The sequence below is a fragment of the Phyllopteryx taeniolatus genome, chromosome 2 (assembly GCF_024500385.1).
Source record: "Phyllopteryx taeniolatus isolate TA_2022b chromosome 2, UOR_Ptae_1.2, whole genome shotgun sequence".
Lineage (NCBI taxonomy): Eukaryota > Metazoa > Chordata > Actinopteri > Syngnathiformes > Syngnathidae > Phyllopteryx > Phyllopteryx taeniolatus.
The window spans coordinates 35,837,838-35,860,504 of record NC_084503.1 but is presented as its reverse complement, the minus strand read 5'-3'; the positions used below and the strand labels follow the sequence as shown (position 1 = coordinate 35,860,504).

At 45.1% G+C, this 22,667-nt stretch overlaps 1 protein-coding gene across 2 annotated transcripts in view; it reads right to left on the bottom strand.

Moving 5' to 3' along the window:
* Positions 1–22,667, bottom strand: part of LOC133474361 (CUB and sushi domain-containing protein 1-like) — a 570,296-nt gene that overhangs the window by 334,565 nt on the left and 213,064 nt on the right. For both annotated transcript variants that reach the window (XM_061765990.1, XM_061765991.1), the window contains exon 3: positions 20,700–20,812. In XM_061765990.1, the coding sequence (XP_061621974.1) occupies positions 20,700–20,812 (113 nt within the window). The remainder of the gene's footprint in view (positions 1–20,699; positions 20,813–22,667) is intronic.

The following is a 22,667-nucleotide window of genomic DNA, read 5'->3' as shown; positions in this document are numbered from 1 at the left end:
GAGGAGGTGATGTGGCAATGAGAAATTATATTGTGATGGGAATCATCTGAATCTAATAATAAATGCAAGAGGTCATGCATTATTATTACTGTAGAGGTTATACAGTAGTTCATGTATGCATGTACATGACAATAAAATAGTCCTAACAAGGTATGAACGTGTTCATGATATTAACTTTTCAGGTTCTGAAATAGACCTCTACTCCAGTGCGTAAAAACAGCAGCAGTCCCGTATTGGTCCGAAAAGGCCAAAAAAACTCAAGATGTCATATTGATTTCACTACATGGTCAAAGACGGCTGATTATCACCTCATCCTTCTAGCTACAGGGTTAGTGTTAATGCGTCCGTGCATGCGTGTGAGAGATAGAGTGGGAGTTGGCACAGACCCAAAACGCAGGTCTTACGGTCACCTTTGGTCTAACATAGCCATACACACACACACACACACGCGCACGCACAAACACACACTCACACAGTAGGACGGTTGACATTGCAGCCTTGATTGATGTAACCGACTACTGCTGGCATCAGACACAACAGTAATGTGACCCGGCCCGCCGTGCATGGCACCCAATGATGTCGCAGTCGATACGGTTTAGTGCTGCAACTGTCCGCCAACACAGCCAGACATACACAACCATAGTTAGACAAATATGTAGTGGGATCTGATCATCAAATTTCTCAAATCCCTTTATACTTTTTCCCTCAGGTTTAACGATCTGTTTGCGCCAAGATACACCCCCTGCTAACTCCGCTGGCATGGACAACACATGTTGTTGGGTGTGTTAATATAACCAACTGCAGAAGGGACCAGACGTACCGTGTATAAAACTGGATTTGTCATAGTCTGCCATCACAGTCTATCAGCCAATCACAGTCTGTGAGCCACAGTAAACTACACCCCCCCCCCCCCCCCCCCCCCCATTTAAGGCTTTGCTGATGACGCAGTCATTATCAGATTGTTTTGGCAGCCATACATGCAAGACGCTACAACGCTATCCCATGAATTCACTCCGCTTTCTGCCCATGAGCACCAATTCTGCCATATCAAGTTTGCCTGTTTCTGTGGCTGTTTGCCCAGCCTTCTGCTTCCGAACTCGAGTTCTGCTTGTGTTTTGATTGTTTCCCCGTGGCTGGATTGTGCTACAAAGACAACGAAGTGTGAGTTTTCCTGTCCTGCGCTCCGTAAATTTGGAATTACCACAATGAAGTGTGACCATTCCTGGCATGCTGTCTGTGGATTACGGAGCATTACATGACTTTGGCCCAAGACCTCACCAAGGCCTCACCCTCTCGACTGTGAAATTGATGGTTCTGTATCCTGGCTTTGAAGTGACATGCAACAGCTGATCTTAAAGTCCTAATTAAAGCCATTTCCAATGGGGATCAGTGTGCTGCGTTTGGGCTCGCCTCGTGTCAGGATTTACACTACACTACATGCAGCATGGTTTAAGTGACAAAATTCAAATGTCCTGCTGCTAACCATTCAGATATGTCTCATGAAAGCATGAGGCAGTTTTTTTAGTTTTTTTAATTGAGCGACTTTATACTCACATCTTGGTGATGACAAGGGTCACTCGCGTTACCGTCCATTTTATCTCTATACTTGGCTGACACTGACAGCAATGCTACTGCTACATTATACAGTATCACATTTTTACAAGGTGCAAAGTTAAATCCATCCATCCATCCATCCATTTTCTGAGCCGCTTCTCCTCACTAGGGTCGCGGGCGTGCTAGAGCCTATCCCAGCTGTCATCGGGCAGGAGGCGGGGTACACCCTGAACTGGTTGCCAGCCAATCGCAGGGCACATACAAACAAACTCACAGTCACACCTCCGGGCAATTTTAGAGTCTCCAATTAATGCATGTTTTTGGGATGTGAGAGGAAACCGGAGTGCCCGGAGAAAACCCACGGAGGAGAACATGCAAACTCCACACAGGCGGGGCCGGGGATTGAACCCGGGTCCTTAGAACTGTGAGGCTGACGCTCTAACCAGTCGTCCACCGTGCCGCCCGAAGTTAAATCAATAAGTCAATATTCTTCTGTGATTAAAGGTTTTTCTTTTGACGATTCAATAGTAAAATAAAGATTTGTTCTTCATATCAATTCATCCGAACATTTAGGCCAGGCCGAGAGGAAAGAGTTGTTTATTTGTTAGCTCTATCCAATGTTGTGGTCGTCATACTATAGAATGATTTATTTATTGTGTTTAGTGAATAGAACTGAAGTTAACAAACCTCCTCCCGAAAAATTGTATGCTAAATCGCAATCGCAACATTTGTTTCAAAGAAACAAACAAAAAAAAACCCTGACAATTTAGAGTATTTTCCAAAATCGTTCAGCCCTACTCCTGGTTGATGACTATCCATCCATCCATCCATGCATTTTCTACCACTTATCCGAGGTCGGGTCGCGGGGGCAGAAACTAATTTCGGCCGCTTGTATCCGGGATCTTGTTCTTTCGGTCACGACCCACAGCTCGTGACCATAGGTGAGGGTAGGAACGTAGATCGAGCGGTAAATTGAGAGCTTCGCCTTAGCTCCTTCTTTACCACAACGGACCGACACAAAGTCTGCATCACTGCAGACACTGCACCGATCCGCCTGTCGATCTCCCGTTCCATTCTTCCCTCACTTTTGAACAAGACCCCAATATACTTGAACTCCTCCACTTGGGGCAGGATCTCATCCCCGAACTGGAGAGGGCACGCCACCCTTTTCCGACTGAGGACCATGGTCTCAGATTTGGAGGTGCTGATTCTCATCCCAGGCGCTTCACACTCGGCTGCGAACTGCTTCAGTGAGAGTTGGAGATCAAGGCTTGATGAAGCCAACAGAACCACATCATCTGCAAAAAGCAGAGATGCAATACTGAGGCCACCCAACCGGACCCCCTCTACGCCTCGGCTGCGCCTTGAAATTCTGTCCATAAACGTTATGAACAGAATCGGTGACAAAGAGCAGCCTTGGCGGAGTCCAACCCTCAATGGGAACGATTCCGACCTACAGCCGGATATGCGGACCAAACTCTGACTCAGGTCATACAGGAACCGAACAGCCCGTATCAGGGGGTTCGGTACCCCATACTCCCGAAGCAACACCACAGGTCTCCCCGAGGGACACGGTCGAAGGCCTTCTCCAAGTCCACAAAACACATGTAGACTGGTTGGGCGAACATGCACCCTCGAGGACCCTGCCGAGGGTGTAGAGCTGGTCCACTGTTCCACGGCCAGGACAAAAACCACACTGCTCCTCCTGAATCTGAGATTCGACTTCCCGACGGACCCTCCTCTCCAGCACCCCTGAATAGACCTTACCAGGGAGGCTGAGGAGTGTGATCCCACTGTAGTTGGAACACACCCTCCGGTCCCCCTTCTGAAAAAGGGGGACCACCACCCCAGTCTGCCAATCCAGAGGCACTGTCCCCGATGTCCACGCGATGTTGCAGAGGCGTGTCAACCAGGACAGCCCCACAACATCCAGAGCCTTTAGGAACTCTGGGCAAATCTCATCCACCTTTTTAACCACCTCGGTGACCTCAAACCCACCCGAAGGCGGAGGGAAGCTACCCTCTCGTCCACCGGGATGAACCCCAACGTACAGGCGCCCGGGGGCAATAAGTATACCCACTCCTGCTCGGCACCTCTCACCCTGGGCAACTCCAGAGTGGAAGAGAGTCCAACCCCTCTCGAGAGGACTGGTACCAGAGCCCAAGCTGTGTTTGGGGGCGAGTCCGACAATATCTAGTCGGAATTTCTCGACCTCACACACCAGCTCGGGCTCCTCCCTGCCAGAGAGGTGTCATTCCACGTCCCTAGAGCCAGCTCCTGTAGCCGGGGATCGGATCGCCAAGGTCCCTGTCTTCAGCCACCGCCCAGCTCACACTGCACCGGACCCTAATGGCCCCTCCCACAGGTGGTGAGCCCATGGGAAGGGGGACCCACGTTACCCTTTCGGGCTGTGCCCGGCCGGGCCCCATGGGTGCAGGCCTGGCCACCAGGCGCTCGCCTTCGTGCCCCACCACCAGGCCTGGCTCCAGAGGGGGGCGGCTGATGACTAGGTAGTTTTAATTGGGCACACATCGTTAAAGCTGATTGGCTTCCCAGTGATGAGGACTGGCTAAGTGTGGCTAAAGGTTTAGCTGTTGTGGCTACCTACACACAAGTGTGGCTAGGAGATTTTTATACTGTTTAGTAGAGCTGCACAAGTAATCAAATTTGAATAGTGATCAGGATTTTGGCTGCCACTATTATGCTGCTGGTTTGAGCATTATTTTCACCTCAAATAAAAACCTTCAACTACACACTAGAAATAACTAATGCATCTCCTGCGTGCCTTCAATTTTGTCTCACACGTGCATGGGTGTGCATTCTTATCCTCTCACATATATCAAAGCAATGATCATGGCCAGCATATGATGTTTACAGCCAACCACTTCAAGGAGTTATCATATTTGTACAGATGACCACTTGCATCATTGCGCACACACCCTCCAGTATTCCCTCAACAAGCTAATCAAGAGCAACTCCAAATGAATTTATTTTCCCTCACACAGATGGAGGCTGTGCTGCTGCTGACAAATCTACAAGCTTAATAATTCTCCTGCCTAATGAAGGTTGTCACCATTGTGAATCGTGAAAAGCTTGACATAGAAAAGTAGCATTTAACTGCACCAGTACTTAAAGGACTTTCAGAAGTAGCCAAGGCAATACTTGTGGCACCTATAGACTCGATATGTACAAATGTAGTGCTTGTGATAATTTTGCCTCTCTTTTTTTGTATTTAAAACCCCATTAAAATTATTATGATAGGTGCGTTTGCACACGGCGGGCGACTGGTTAGAGCGTATGCCTCACAGTTCTGAGGACCGGGGTTCAATCCCCGGCCACGCCTGTGTGGAGTTTGCATGTTCTCCCCGTGCCTGCATGGGTTTTCTGCGGGCACTCCGGTTTCCTCCCACATCCCAAAAACATGCATGCTAGGTTAATTGATGACTCTAAATTGCCCGTAGGTGTGAATGTGAGTGTGAATGGTTGTTTGTTTGTATGTGCCCTGCGATTGGCTGGCAACCAGTTCAGGGTATACCCCGCCTCCTGCCCGATGTTAGCTGGAATAGGCTCCAGCACGCCCGCAACCCTTGTGAGGAGAAGCGGCTCAGAAAATGGATGGATGGATGGGTTTGCACACAAGAATGTGGCTATTCTTGGAGAGCCACATTGGAGAATACATATTTTAAATGTATTAGTAGAGAATGGACAGTTTATTTGAAGGTCGAACCGACCTTTGTTATGCTCAGAAGAGGGGAAAAGTCACAAAGTGAAATGTCATATGAAGAACGTGCGTTAAAAAACAAAACAGCTGATTGAGTTCCAATTTTTATTGAGCTAGATGAGTTAGTTGAGCTTCAACATTAGGAATTCATTCAAACATTGCCAAATATAATATTTTGAATCAACGTTTTAACACAACTCCATTGTAAACTAAACACAAATATATGACCATTTTAATTTGATTGACCAATAATACACATAATTCAGTAGTTGCAGTATTTAGGTTATTATGAATTATTTTTTTTTTTTAGCTTTCTCCAAACGTCCCATCCACCGGCTAAATTTAAAGACATGCATGGATGATACAGACATACTGAGGACAACCACAGTCCGCTGATCTTTGTGATTCATGACAACAATCTGACTTCCACAATAGTAGAGAGCATATTTAAATATTAAAATATTAATAATTGATGACTTGAGGAATGGCAGGCTCAGGACTATACCTTGAATAAAATAATGCTGTTGCATGTAACACTATTATAAAATACTTTCCTTCGAAAGCCTTAATCAAAGTATCTCCTTCAGATATCTTATTGTCAACATCCCATATATTTTCTATATGATGTCAACAAATACATTTAAGTATTGCAATCTTCTGCCATTGCTATTTGCTTCCTATTTCCTTTTATTCTGTGCTTGTTATTTGAGTGTTTGTGAAGATGAAACTGTAGAATAAAGACACCACCAAGAAAAAGATGTGGCTGGAGGCTTCAGAATAAACTACAGATGAAAAATATTTTACTAGGCGTAACAACATGTCAAAGGACCCAAATTCCCTCAGCAGAAATCTGTGATCCCTTAGCCTCCAAAAGTCGTGACTGTGCGGGGCTCTTGGCAGTGTTGGTGCAAAGCTCTACATCAAGACGGCAAGATTATGGAAGCTGTTCCGAGTGGGTGTTTATGAGTCCAGACTCATGAAAGAAAGTGAATAATACTGTAACGAGTAATGGAGGGGGAAATAAAAATACTTAATAGACTAAAGTTCTCAGTCCAATACTCAATTAAGTTCAACCTGGCTGGCTGGCTAGTATGAGTATGATGTAGAGGAACTTGAGAAATAGCCCAGACCTCATCCCCTAACAAACATGTTTGGGATCAACTGCAACACTGTGCGTCACCTGGCCCAGAGTCACATAAACCCACTCCAAAATCTTGAAGAAAGTTGATCCAGAAGAGTGCGAGCTGTTTTACAGTGGCTGCAAGGACTGGACCCCATTAGGTTTCACTTCCTGTAGGTTTTGTAGCGACATAATATTTTTGAGAACTGTATGCTGGATGACTCTAAATTGCCCTTAGGTGTCAATGTGTGTGCGATTGGCTGGCGACCAGTTCAGGGTGTACCCCGCCTCATGCACAAAGATAGCTAGGATAGGCTCCAGCACGCCCGTGACCCTTGTGAGGATAAAGCGGTACAGAAAATGGATGGATGTATACTGGCTAACTGTACACACCATAGAACAAGCTACATTGGGGCAAAAAAGTATTTCGTCAGCCACCAATTGTGCAAGTTCTCCCACTTAAAAAGATCAGCGAGGCCTATAATTTTCATCATACCTCACCTATGAGAGAGAGTATTAAACACCTAAGTTGAATAGAAAATGCAAACAGGAATGCAAACATCTAAGAAATAGCTTGCATAAAATCAAAAGCTTAGTTTACAAAGTAAATCCCGTTTTTCTCAAGATAAAATTATTTTATCATCCATCACCGAACATGCTCAAAGATGCACATTAAATTAACTTACAGCCATTGCTTTCTGAAGGATGAGCAAAGGCTGCAGAATGCAATATTCTCACAAATCTTGAGCAAAAATGAAGCGGCACTGAATTACTTCCTGTATTTGTTCTTCTTTGGTCAAATGTATACAGTGTCAAACAAAAGAGCATGGCAGCTACCATCTAGTGTTCAACATTAGAATTACACCTAAAATACAAAAAGCTGGGGCAGAACATCTTATGTCCTCTTATTTGTTTTCCCTCTGTAGAATTCCTAAGTAATCTCCATCATTCACCTACAATATGTTTGCATGTTTGTGAAAATATGTTGGCGCATGTTTGACTGTATGCATGTGTTTAACATCCAAAGCTTCTCTAATGGGCTTCCAACTCATGTTGCATTCAGGTTCCAAGAAAATCTGCAGCAAATTGAGGGAATAGAACAAATACGAATTTACGGGCGCTTTCTTAGGCTAAAAGACGGTGATAGGAGTAATTTTATTTTTTTTTTCTTCCCACGGAGATGCCTCCCACACAGTGAAATGCAGCTACAAAATTACGGATGATTTGTAGTTATTAAGTCTGACAAATTCAGGCAGCTTTGTGCAAATGTAAAATGAAAATTATGAAATGTACTTTGTGGTAATGTAAATTAAATCACATTTACCCATACAAACAGCTCCTAAATTTCAATTAAATATGCTAATAGTCATTATTTTGGAATTATATATTATTCTTCCTCATGTAGTTATAATTGAACACAAGGAATGTTTTATCTTTTATCTTTTTCGATACTATTGGGTATAAGAGGCAAAATGATCAATTTTACCTAAATTAGGCTTATTTTTAGCACATCAGCCTCAATTCTGAGGTTTGAGGTTCGAATATTAGCTCTGACCCTTCTGTGTGGAGTTCCCATGTTCTCTCCGTACATGCGTGGGAGCTCTCCGGTTACTTTGACTTCCTCCCACATTTCAAAATCATGTATGATAGGTTAATTGAAGACCATAAACTGTCCCAAGGTGTTAGTGTGAATGATTGTTTGTTTATCGTCCACTGACTGGCAACCAGTCAAGGGTGTACTTTGCCTCTCCCCCAAAGTCAGTTGGGATAGACTCCATGACACCAAAGAGGACAAGTGGTATAGCAAATGGATGGGGTGATAAATTGTGACCTATATAAAACTATTTTGGTCCATTTTGGGAATCTGTCCTGTGTGAAAACAGCTTTTAAATTACCAGCAGCACAAATAATGTCGCAAGTTCCACAATATTTCCTCAGTGTGGGACAGTCCTGGCGCTGCCTTTGCACTTTCACGTAGCAGCACTTAAAAAATGCTCAGGGGAAATTCTGGCACTGGTCCTTGTTGCTAAGCGACAATTTGAAACTCATTTGAAGAGAGGCAATCTTTTATTAAAGGTATGTATACGTTTTAGCATTTGGCACCATGAGGGCAAAACAAGCATTTAAGCTTTCAGCTTGAATTTGGGAAACAATGGAGGGACACATGAGGCAAGATACAGTTACATCTCAATAAACTAGAACAGTGGCAAAAGCTTGATTTAGTTAGGTACACTAAGTCAATTCAAAAAGTGACACTCATATTAAAGAGATGCACAACACACACTCAGAGTGAAATATTTAATGACTTATTTTTAATATACTGTTTATGTATAATTTGGATGATTATAGCTTACAGCAAACAGAAACCTAAAATTCACCACCTCTAGAAATTAGAATATTACTTAACAATCAAGAAACAATGAAAATGATTGTTAATTTAGAAATTTGGCGGGAATTTGCCCACCCAGGAATTTGAACACCTTCGACTGCAGATTTTAAAAGAACACTTTCACACCCCTCACCCATCCAGCCACACCATCAACCACCATCACACCTCTGGGTCCCCCTCCTGGGTTGACAATCCACAAACAGGATGTGAGACGTATCTTCAAACAACAAAAGATCAACAAAGCGGCAGATCCAGACATTGTGTCCCCATCCTGCCTCAAAGTCTGCGCAGATCAGCTCGCTCCAGTCTTTACACAGACCTTCAATAGATCTCTGGAACTGTGTGAAGTACCATCCTATTTCAAACGCTCCCCCATCATCGCAGTCCTGAAGAAACCTGCAATCTCGGGTCTGAATAACTACAGGCCTGTCGCCCTGAGGTTATGAAATCCTTTGAATGCATAGTGCTGGACCACCTCAAGAGTGTCGCAGGACCCCTGCTGGACCCTCTTCAGTTCGCCTGCCGAGCAAACAGGTCTGTGGATGACACAACACCGCCACGGCGCGGGGACCTACACGAGGATCCTGTTCGTGGACTTCAACACCATCATCCTCGAACTCTTCTCCTCCAAGCTTCTCCAGCTCAGCATCTTGCCTGCCATCTGCCAGTGGATTTACAGCTTCCTGATGAGCAGAACACAGCAGGTGAGGCTGGAGGACACCACCTCATCTACATGCACCACCAGCACCGGGCCACCCCAAGGTTGTGTCCTCGTTCCGCTGCTCTTCTCTCTCTCCACGAATGACTGCACCTCAACACACCTGGCTGTCAAACTTCTGAAATTTGCAGACGACACCACTGTCATCAGCCTCATCAAAGACGGTGATGAGTCTGCGTATCGACAGGAAGTGGAGCGGCTGGCGCTGTGGTGCGACCGACACAACCTGGAGCTGAACACGCTCAAGACTGTACAGATGATCGTGGACTTCAGGAAGCAACCTACGCCACAGCTGCCCCTCACGCTGTCCAACTGCCTTGTGTCAACCGTTGAGACCTTCAAATTCCTGGGAATTACAGTCTCTCAGGACTTGAAGTGGGAGACCAACATCAACTCCATCCTCAAAAAGGCCCAGCAGAGGATATTCTTCCTGCAGCTTCTGAGGAAGCACAGCCTGCCACGGGAGCTGTTGATGCCGTTCTACACAGCAGTCATTGACTCAGTCCTGTGTTCATCCATCACAGTCTGGTTTGGTGCTGCCACAAAAAAGGACAAACTCCGACTGCAACGGACAATCAGGACTGCTAAAAGAAGTTGTTGGTACGCCCCTACCTACCCTTGAAGACTTGCACGCTGCCAGAACTAAGACAAGAGAATGCAAAATCTATGTCAAAAACACACTTGGCAAATAAAGATGATTCTTATTCTGGATTTTGTTTCAATTTTCTTCCCATTTTTTAAACTACTTTTCAATATTTTCATTTTATTTTATTTTTTAATTCTTTTGGGTTGTTGTTTTTTTCCTTTTTTGGGAGCAACCAACCCTGAAAATGCTTTGTGGTGTTTCCCTGCTATTTTAAGATTTTTTTTAAAAATAAAAATAAAGATGATTCTGACTGAAAATCTTTTTCCCAAGTGTTTAATCAATCTATTCAGTATAATGTATGTGTACAGAAATAAATTGACTTTTCGACCATATTCTAAATTATTGAGATGTAGCTGTATATGAACGTTACAAATATACAGTATGACCCTTATTAACTTCAATTTATTTTCCATTTTCCAAGTCGGCGACACGGTGAACGACTGGTTGGAGCATCAGCCTCACAGTTCTGAGGACCGGGGTTCAATCCCTCGCCCCACCTGTGTGGAGTTTGCATGTTCTCCCCGTGCGTGCGTGGGTTTTCTCCGGGGACTCCGGTTTCCTCCCAAATCCCAAAAACCTGCATGAATTGGAGACTCTAAATTGCCTTTAGGTGTGAATGTGAGTGGAATGGTTGTTTGTTTGTATGTGCCCTGGGGTTGGCTGGCAACCAGTCCAGGGTGTACCTCACCTCCTGCCCGATGATAGCTGGGAGAGGCTCCAGCACGCCTGCGAACCGAGTGAGGAGAAGCGGCTCAGAAAATGGATGGATGGATGGATGGATTTTCCAAGTCTTCTTTTTTAAAAGAAAGAGTTGATGAGCTGAGTGAGATGGGAGGATTGCATGTGACACAAATCCCTTTTAGATCTTTGTATCCATTACATCAGGATACAAAATTGCTGTGACTTTTAAGTTTGATGTTGATAATGATGGTGAAGTTCATACCATTTCCCCCCTCTGATCCATTAATATTGAGTTTCATCCCTAATGTCTGATTACAGACAGATACATTCCCCTCTATGCATCTCCATGCTTCCCTCACGTTCCCAGTCATCTCCCTTCTCATTTTAAATGTCTCCATTCACACCTCTCTCCCGCTGCTCTCCTCTGGCTTTGGGGCCAAATTAATTGATGATTATCTTGTCTTTGCAGGGCTACTTTGGAAACTTGGCTTTTTAGCAGCAAGGGATTGCTTGCCATTACTTACAGGATGGCTTCATTTAAAGCACTCATCCTTACTGTGTACCTCTTTTTTCCCCAGACTTTGTACCTCTCTTAGGCTTCATCTATTAGCCGTGTGTGTGCACACCGGTAATTCAATTTGGTCTACTTTCATAAAATCATGGACTTGTTTAACTAAAGCAGAAATGTTAAACAAGAAAGCCATTCAGTCGAGGTGAAAAAATGGTGACTGGATATATCAATGTGAATAATTTCTGTCAAAAAATTGTAAACAAATATTTGTATGAACATTGGTAATTACCCCTCCTTGAGCCGCCACCTTATTGTGGTGGAGGTGTTTGTGTGTCCCAATGATCCTAGGAGCTAAGTTGTCTGGGGCTTTATGCCCCTGGAAGTTTCATCCATGGCAAACAAGTCCTAGGTGAGGGACCAGACAAAGCACGGCTCAAAGACCCCTTATGATGACGACAAAAAAATGGACTCAGGTTTCCCTTGCCCTGGTCACCGGGGCCCCCCTCTGGAGCCAGGCCTGGTGGTGGGGCTCGAAGGCGAGCGCCTGGTGGCCGGGCCTGCACCCATGGGGCCCGGCCGAGCACAGAACGAAAGGGTAACGTGGGTCCCCCTTCCCATGGGCTCACCACCTGTGGGAGGGGCCATTGGGGTCAGGTGCAGTGTGAGCTGGGCGGTGGCTGAAGGCTGGGACCGAAGGCGATCCGATCCCCGGCTACAGAAGCTGGCTCTAGGGACGTGGAATGACACCTCTCTGGCAGGGAAGTAGCCCGAGCTGGTGTGTGAGGTCGAGAAGTTCCGACGAGATATAGACGGACTCGCCTCCAGACACTGCTTGGGCTCTGGTACCAGTCCTCTCGAGAGGGGTTGGACTCTCTTCCACTCTGGAGTTGCCCACGGTGAGAGGCGCCGAGCAGGTGTGGGTACGTACACTTATTGCCCCCCGGCTTGGCGCCTGTACGTTGGGATTCACCCCGGTGGACGAGCGGGTAGCCTCCCTCCGCCTTCGGGTGGGGGAATGGGAATGGAATGGTCCACCATCCGGCGTCTCAGGAGAGGAAAGCAGTGCACCACCAACACTGTGTATAGTGGGGATGAGGCGGTGCTGACCTCGACTCGGGACGTTGTGAGTCGGTGGGGAGAATACTTCAAAGACCTTCAAAGACACGCCTTCCCATGAGGAAGCAGAGTGTGGGTTCTCTGAGGCGGGCCCTCTTATCTCTGGGGTTGAGGTCACTGAGGTGGTTAAAAAGCTCCTCGGTGGCAAGGCCCCCGGGGGTGGATGAGATTCGCCCGGAGTTCCGAAAGGCTCTGGATGTTGTGGGGCTGTCCTGGATGACACGCCTCTGCAACATTGCGTGGGCATCGGGGACAGTGCCTCTGGATTGGCAGAATGGGGTGGTGGTCTCCCTTTTTAAGAAGGGGGACCGGAGGGTGTGTTCCAACTACAGGGGGATCACATTCCTCAGCCTCCTTGGTAAGGTCTATTTAGGGGTGCTGGAGAGGAGGGTCTGTCGGGAAGTCGAATCTCAGATTCAGGAGGAGCAGTGTGGTTTTTGTCCTGGCCGTGGAACAGTTGACCATCTCTACACCCTCGGCAGGGTCCTCGAGGGTGCATGGGAGTTCGCCCAACCAGTCTACATGTGTTTTGTGGACTTGGAGAAGGCGTTCAACCGTGTCCCTCGGGGAGTCCTCTGGAGGGTGCTTCGGGAGTATGGGGTATCGAACCCCCTGATACGGGCTGTTCGGTCCCTGTACGACCAGAGTCAGAGTTTGGTCCGCATATCCGGCAGTAAGTCGGACTCGTTCCCGGTGAGGGTTGGACTCCGCCAAGGCTGCTCTTTGTCACCGATTCTGTTCATAACTTTTATGGACAGAATTTCAAGGCGCAGCCGAAGCGTAGAGGGGGTCCGGTTTGGTGGCCTCAGTATTGCATCTCTGCTTTTTGCAGATGATGTGGTTCTGTTGGCTTCATCAAGCTTTGACCTCCAACTCTCACTGGAACAGTTCGCAGTCAAGTGTGAAGCGGCTGGGATGAGAATCAGCACCTCCAAATCTGAGACCATGGTCCTCAGTCGGAAAAGGGTGGCGTGCCCTCTCCAGGTCGGGGATGAGATCCTGCCCCAAGTGGAGGAGTTCAAGTATCTTGGGGTCTTGTTCACGAGTGAGGGAAGAATGGAACGGGAGATTGGCAGGCGGATCGGTGCAGCGTCTGCAGTGATGCGGAGTTTGTGTCGGTCCGTTGTAGTAAAGAAGGAGCTAAGCTGAAAGGCGAAGCTCTCAATTTACCGGTCGATCTACGTTCCTACCCTCACCTATGGTCACGAGTTGTGGGTCGTGACCGAAAGGACAAGATCCCGGATACAAGCGGCCGAAATGAGTTTCCTCCGCAGGGTGTCCGGGCTCTCCCTTAGAGATAGGGTGAGAAGCTCGGTCATCCGGGAGGATCTCAGAGTAGAGTCGCTGCTCCTCAACATCGAGAGGAGCCAGATGAGGTGGTTGGGGCATCTGATTCGGATGCCTCCCGGACGCCTCGCTGGTGAGGTGTTCCGGGCATGTCCCACCGGGAGGAGACTCCGGGGACGACTGAGGACACGCTGGAGAGACTACGTCCTTCGGCTGGCCTGGGAACGCCTCTGGATCCCCCCGAAAGAGCTGGATGAAGTGGCTGGGGAGAGGGAAGTCTGGGCGTCCCTGCTAAAGCTACTGCCCCCGCGACCCAACCTCAGATAAGTGGTAGAAAATGGATGGATGGATGGATGGATGGATGGACATTGGTAATTATATAGAAGTGGAAATTATATGAAGGCACTCTCTCAAGTCGGGTTATGAAAGAAGCATATTGACTACAAAAGCTTATGTACCACAAATGGAAAATACCTGTACCTGTTTGCTGCTCATGCAGCAATGCACCATGAGATTTTAATTTTCATCTTCTAACTTGTGTTGGTTGATTTTGCTCCTTATCTTTTATCATTTGTATTCTTGCTCTTCTACAGCAGAAGCACTGCTGATTCAGTCTAAAGTACTGTAATTTTTTCCAAAATAAGACCAACATGACATCAACATTAGGAGATTGAGCTATAGCCATTCAGACCCTTGCTATGGCACAACTTCTCCTGGCAGTATTATTCTGCTCACTACAACATTGGCATCTAAACAGGAGTTCAGAAATGCTGCTATTTGTTGGAGTGTTTTCTTTTTTTGTTTTCACCTGATTTTGAAAATGCTAAATATAATGACTCAGTTACGCATGCATGAAAAGTACGACCTACACAGGTTAGAGATTATCACTGTTTTACTGCTCAAGCAACATTCCATTATGGAGGAAAGCTGTAAAGGGTTATAAAGTCCGTTTTTGTCCAGGATGTGTGTTTCTTTTGCTAGGAAGTCAAGGAAGGTAAGCGGTTTTCCCCCATTTGCACCGTGGCTACGTAAACCAAGGCCCAGACGTAGGTTGTAACGAGCAGAAGTGGGTAGTAACGTGTTTACTCCATTATATTTACTCTAGCAACATTTTGGATACATTGTGCTTGTCAGATGGTTTGAATGCACCATACGTTTTACTTTTACTTGAGTACAGACCCTTTCCAAAAAAAATTACAATATCATGGAAAAGTTTATTTACTTCCCTAATTCCATTCAAAAAGTTACACTTTCATAGATTATAGATACAGGGCCCACAATTTAAACAATTTTAAGTATTTATTTGTTTATTATTACATAGTTGGGCCTCCAGCTCAGAAAACCCACAAAATCAGGAATTCAAAAAATTAGAATACTGTGAAGAAATCAACTGAAATTTTGCAGGGCATAAATGTTTTAAACTGAGTGTCACACACTAATCATCTACTAAACTAAAAGCACCTGCACGTTTCCCCAGGTGTCATTAAATTGCTTCAGTTTGGTTCAATTGTCTCAGTTGGGTTCAATATGACGAAGACTGCAGATTTGACAACTGACCAGAAGACCACCACCGATACCCTCCATAGGATGGTAAGCCACAAATGTTCTTAGTTAAGGAGGCTGGCGGTTCACAGGGTGCTGTGTCCAAGCATATCAATGGAAAGTCTAGTGGAAGGACAAAATGTGGCAGCAGAAGATGCAACGGCAAAAGAGATGACCGTGGGGTTCAGCGGATTATCAGAGTGGAATGAGGCGGGAGTCACAGCTTCAAAAACACATTTCGACTCATCCGGGAGATGGGCTACAACTCTCGGGTTCCTCGGGTCAAGCCACTTCTGAGCCTGAGCCCCTGCCTATACTGCCAGAAGCACCAAAACCTGGTTTGATGCCCATGCCATCAAAGTGCTTGACTGGCCAGCCAACTCCCGACTCTAAACCCCATTGAGAATCGATGGGGTATTTTCAAGAGGAAAATGAGTGGCACCAGACCTAAAAACAAAGAAGAACTGAAAAGGAAATCTGGGCTTCCATAACTCCCAGACAATGCCACAGGCTGATTGCCTCAATGCCACAGTCCATCCAGGCAGTGATTAAACCAAAGGGATTCCCAATCAAGTATTGAAGATTAACATATCGTTTTGAAAGTACCATATTTTGATTAATTTAATGCGACCCTAATTTCTTTCTTTTTTTCTACAAAAACTGAGGAGTAAAAGGTGATATCTTCACAGTGTTCTAATTTTTTTGAATTCCTGATTTCGTGGGTTTTATGAGCTGGAAGCCAAAATTATGTAAAAATAAACAAATACATAATTGAAATTGTTTAAATTGCGGGCACTGAATCTATAATCTATGAAAGGAATTATGGAAATCAATAAACTTTTCCATGATATTGTAATTTTTTGGGGAAGGGTTTTTATGTATGTTAAGAAGAATCGATACTTTTACTCCAAATCGTTACTTTTACTCCGTTACAATGATCGACATCCTACTTTTATTTATCCATTAGTCCATGCATCTATTTTTAGACTTCATCTTCGACTTCTGCATAGGGCGCCGTTGCGCCAATCCAACGTGATCACTAGTGTCATTTGACCCCAATTCACCAATCTGACAGCACAAGGCAGTCACATAACCACACACAAAACCTTTGCAGGATGACTGTTTTTTGGGGGTGGAAACAGCCGCGCGAGTGTTTTCTTCACAGACTCTGAAAAACAACAGCTTTATGATGCAGATGTTGATTATGATGACGGAGTCTTGCGTCTGCCCAAATGTGGATATTTCAGCCCACTTCTAAATTAAGAAAACACCTTGTAGTAAGTTGCAGATGTTTCTATTGTTGTTTCGGCAGTGCATATGACAACTTTAGCCCTATTTTATGGTCATTGCCATGCTGTAATATCTCTCTCTCGCTCTCTCGTTCACAAAGACACACATTCACACGCTCACATGCTCACACACACACACACAGACACACATCTTTGCAGTCATATTGAACAATTTAAAGTATTGAGAATTTTTGAATTGCAATTGATGGCGATCAGGAAATTGGATGCTACAGCCCATCTCTGTCTGCCACCTGCGTGTCCAACGTGTGTTTGTTTTGCTATGAGTGGCCGTTAGGGACATAATTCAGGATTACCTCTCACACATGCTATTGAAACACTCTCATTCACACGACTGAAATGCTCTCACACCTAATACAGATCTTTTTTTTTTTTTTTGCTTATAAACACTAGTTAAATGCTCTCATACACAATACTTAAACACTCTCAAACACACAACTGAATTTCTTTCACTCATGCATACTACTGAAACGCTCTTATACACACAACAGAAGCACTCTCATGGCCACTACTGAAATGCGCTCGTAGACAAATCTGACACACACTCTGGTGGTATTGCTGGCGACAATATTGACATCACGCCACCATTTCCCCCCAGACACGTCACAGAGCACATTGTAACCTGGCTCTCGCCATGAGAGCGTGTGCACCAAATGTATTCTTAGTATGTGTGTAAAGACATGTATATATACACATATAAATGGAAATATATGTCTTTCAGTAGTGTGTATAAAGCGTATGTATAAAAGCATTTGAATCGTGTACAGTATGAGAGCATTTCAGTAGTGTGGATGACGAAAGCAATTCAGTCATGTGTATGAGAACGTTTTAGTATTGTAGATGAGAGTGTTTCACAAGTGTTTATGAGTGGAAAAAAAAAGTCAATACAGTGGACCCCCACACACTCGAGGTTCGGAATCTATGGATGCACCTATCTGTGGATTTTCTTTCAATTTTCTTCCCATTTTTTTCAACTTCTTTTAAATTTTTTCAATTTTTCTTTTTCTTTCTTCTTTTGGAGTTTTTTTTTTATTTTTTGTCAGGGAACCAACCCTGAAAATGCTTAGTGATGTTTATTGAAGAATTTGTGGTTTTTTTTCTTTGTTTTTCCCCCCTTTCTCGAAACAAATGTTTTCAATGCAATTATAATGGGTGTCAAATATCCACGAGTTTTCACTATTCATGGTCCGGCCCAGTCCCTATCCCCCATGAAAAGCGGGGGTCCACTGTATTGTGTATGAGAGCATTTCAGTCATGTGAAGAGTGTTTCAATAGTAAGTGTGGTGGTAATCTTGAATTATGTCTCTATTGGTCCCTCATAGTTTTCCTATCTTCTCTTTGAGTAGCTATACCTGTTTACAAATGCTGATGATCAAGACTGGTTACAGGGAACAAGACCTGTGCAAGAAATCTCGGCTGACTTTGGACTGACTAACTATAATTACTTAACTAGATACACAGACATCCACACTGCGTAAGTATGCATATATGGTCATTTTTGTCTTTGATATTTGGAGTTAATGATTCATAAATGAACTCCTGTGATACAACCCTGTGTGAGTATGTGTGTGTGTGCGTGTTTGCATTTGTATGTCTCCAAAATGTTAGGCGCTGCCTTTGAGTCCCAATAGGCATGCCAATATCTATCTATCTATCTATCTATCTATCTATCTATCTATCTATCTATCTATCTATCTATCTATCTATCTATCTATCTATCTATATCTAAGTGTTGCTGCTTGCATAGAGAAGGAAGTCAACACACAACAAGCACTCGCGGTGGTAGCTGATGCATATCTCAGTGCAGCAATGAAGAGTACACGAGTAAATGAAAAGATAGCCTTACATTTACACTGTGTAAACACTCACACAAGCTCCAACTGATACTGGGGAGACCAAGACAGCAGCAGCGAGCTGTGAGTCGCCCACACAGAACCATTAACAAGGGCAGCTTTTCTCATAAATCACCAACAGAGCCCAGGCTCACTTGCATCCTCCACCTGGGAAAAATATGGCCTATTCAACACACAAGATGCTGCCCTCTGATTTGTCTGTTCTAAAGACTGACACCAATGCCATATGCAGTGTACATACTGTATTTCTTGCCCTTTTTTCCCAGCCAAACAGGAGGATTCCTAAATGATATTCTTAAATATCCAGTAAATTGCAGTGGTGTTGAACTGGGTGGACAAAGGTTGCCTGGTGATCCTAGTAACAGGGTGTGAGGTGGGTAGTCACGACTAGGCTCATGGCATGGCATGGCATGGGGGGGGGGGGGGCACCCACAACACACCGGGAACACTGCCTGGCTCATTATCTGGTCCCATGGAGTCCTATTTTGTTACTTGTTGTGTCCCTTTCTCACGGGGTGTAGCACTGCTTTTTCCCAGTCCACATATGGATTAAAAAAAAAAGAAAACTAGGTAATGTCATTCTTGGACTGTTGTGATATTGTTATTGTTGTTTTTACTCAGTTTTCTCTTTTCTCTCTGGCTCCGCTCACACCTTGTTCTGTCCGCCTGCATTTCTAATAAATATTAATCTCAAAACAACAAATAACAACAGAGGGAGTACATCAAACTCTCATGTAGCACAGTAAAACTGTTCTGGCATAAAAAGGCATGCAGATCCACCATACTGCATGACCAAGCAGCTGAGCAGTACAATCCATCCATTTTCCGAGCCCCTTCTCCTCACTAGGGTCGTGGGCGTGCTGGAGCCTATCCCAGCTAACATCGGGCAGGAGGCGGGGTACACCCTGAACTGGTTGCCAGCCAATCGCAGGGCACATATAAACAAACAACCATTCACACTCACATTCACACCTACGGGCAATTTAGAGTCTTCAATTAACCTACCATGCATGTTTTTGGGATGCGGGAGGAGTGCCCGGAGAAAACCCACGCAGGCACGGGGACAACATGCAAACTCCACACAGGCGGGGCCGGGGATTGAACCCCGGTCCTCAGAACTGTGAAACTGTTCTCATAAATCTGCACACCAGAGACACATGAATAATTAGCACTGATGAACAATTCATGCCCGGCAACATTTGATTTCAACAATGCAATTGAGGCAAGGACTGAGAATTCATTTGTTAACCAGTGTATTTAATGAACCACTGCTATTTGTGGGGACACCTATTAATTGATCGAGGCAGGCGATCATTTATGCCGCCTCTTGCCCTCACAATCGCTTTGTGACTCTAGCACATGCACTGAAAAGAGTCCTTTGAATTTACTTCATTTGAACATGTGCATCGGTTGCACATGATTAAAATGTGTTTAAATTGACATAATTTACCCCTCTTCTCCTAAAAAAAAAAACCCATGATTTTTTGTCAGCGTGCGTGTCCTCTCCTGTGTATTAAAATAATAAATTGAGTAATCAAAAAGGAGTCAAAGTTTTTGATATCCTCTTTGATATGCTAATGTGCTTCTATTTGAATTCAAAAGATTTATTACAAATAGCACACATACAACACTTACGCATGAACCTTTATCTCACAGGGCTGAGTGTAGGTTACTGTATGAACACATTTGTAATGAGTTCTAAAAATACATGGTATTAACCTTGTGGGGTGATCATAGTCAGCCACGTCCTCCCATCACCCCTGAGAGAGCAGCGTCACCCATGATCACAGTGATTCTCTCCTCGAACGGGGTGAGGCCCTCCGTGCCGGTTCTTCCACCTTTTTTTGGGCACACTTTGGCAGTGGGCAGCTGTCCTCCGTTTCACATCCACCTTAATGTCTGACCACTTCTTTTTTAGTTCAGCGTGTGCGCGCTATTCTGTCTCCACAGCATTGACAGCCGCACACGCGCTTGCAGGGTTCATTTAAATATGATTTGCATATTCAAATGTGGGCGTGGACAGGGAGAAGTCGGCTACTCCAACAAGTGCGCTCATTTCCACATTGATTGGAATGTACGACGGTACATGAGTACGCAGAGTTTCATACATCTAAATATTTTTGTGCGTACGACGTTTTCTGGATTTGAGCGTACGCCATGTTTTAGGAGGAAATCTACGCAAGTCTTTGTACATGAAGCCCGGGGTGATTGAACAACCTGACCATACTCACGCACAGTTCAAACATGAGCTTACCTTCGTAGACAGCTTTGAAGCCTTGTGCACTGACGGCAAAATCGGTGGTAAACCACAAGGCCAATATAGAGCCAGTGCTGACTATAGGAGAAGGCAGCATGAACCCCGACAACCTACAAAACACAGAGGAAAATGTTGAAAATTATTTTCAACACAGCAGGATCACCTGGTAAAATACAATTTGAAAACGTTGAAGTGCAGTATAAACTATTTGGGCTTGGCATTCAAACTATTATGGAGGGAATTTTTGCATGGAAAGCATTCAAAGGTAACAGGAAGGTTAGATAACACAAACAAATAAAAGCAATGTACATAGAAACTGCATTGAAACTGGTGTGACGGACACGCCATTAAAGATGATACCCAGCACCCCCAGTCTTGTGCTGTTCCGCATACCTTCCTCGCCTGCCCCGTGGAGTCAGTCTGTATACACAAAAGACATCTAAAGCAAGTATGGCCTAAGCATCAAAGCGAAGACACAGACATATCGTTTCGAACGCGGACGCTAAGTGAATTACAAGCCAAGGAGCATCAAAGCTGAAACAAAGACAACTGGTTTCGCACCAGAACGCTAAATTAATTAACTTCCACCACCAGCCAGCCGGGAGAGCCTCAACAACAAAGACTTCTCCTTCCTGCTGTGTTCCGTGACACCTGCACATCTGGGCTGGGACAATGGACGGGACATGAGCGACACCCACAGGTGGCGGAAAGCCACTGCAAACCCGGATCACAGCCTTCACTGGACTTGAATGTGATCTAATATTTTAAGAACTTTACATGAACGCCACTAGTGACTGTATTTCTGCAAATTTGAATGTCTGATGTCAAATCTGTTCTCAACTGAACCGGATGAAATGTCTCACCCGCCCCACAACACGAATGCCACATTGCAAATATAATCTCATTATCTTGAATCCAATAATTGATATTTCATTCCACTGGTTTTAAACCCAACCAGTTCAGGGTGTACCCCGCCTCCTGCCCGATGACAGCTGGGATAGGCTCCAGCACGCCCGCGACCCTAGTGAGGAGAAGCGGCTCAGAAAATGGATGGATGGATGGATGGTTTTAAACCACAAATTATCCTAAAATGAAATGCGATTCTAGAGGCACGGTCTGCCTTCCGTTTGGTCAAAAGGGGCCGGCCTCACTCTCTGAAGCGGATAAAACGCCGAAGCTCCTTTGTCTCGCTCTCTCTCACTTGCTCTCTCACTCTCTCGTTGTTCCACCTGCCAAAGGTCTGGCCCAGCCCGGGAGCCCCCACCTCTCACCACGAGGTGATGGAGGCTGGGAGTCACCGAACCTCCCTGCTGCGCTACGTGGACCGCAGGAAGCACCGCAGGAAGCACCTGCCAACTCCCCGAAGCTACCCTTTTGGGTGTGGGGCAGTTTACGGACGAGAATCCGTTGGGAAGTAATTGCGGTGCCAGTTTTTCCCTGACCGCGTAGCAAGCATTGCCCATGCCAGCGCTCCGGCCATCCTGCACTTGAAGTGCGTCTTTTTTCTTTTTCTTTCCTTTTTCTTCAAACCATTCCTCGTGAGCGCTCTTGCCAACCCCAGTAAGGTCGACCCAACTGCCTGAATTGGTCAACACACGTAAGTCAAACTTGCGGTCTACTAAAAGTACAGATTAGTGCAGATTTTAAACTAACGAGAACAAGAATCCCAGCTATAGGCATTGTCACCCCATTTTCACTCCCAACCTCATATCACAAGTCAGTTTCCTCTGTCAATGATCGTCTGTCCTTTGTTTGTTGTGTTTTTTCCTCTGTATTGTTTCCCTGTAGATTCCCCATGTTAGATCTCATTAAATTTTCCATGAAATTCACAACCTGCATTGTTGTGCATGTAGATAAATTATGTACACTTGCCTTGCATTATCAGGTGATGAGTGCAAAATTGCTGTCATAACAAATCAAATAAATGCTCAGTTTTGAATGGGTTATATCCATCCATCCATTTTG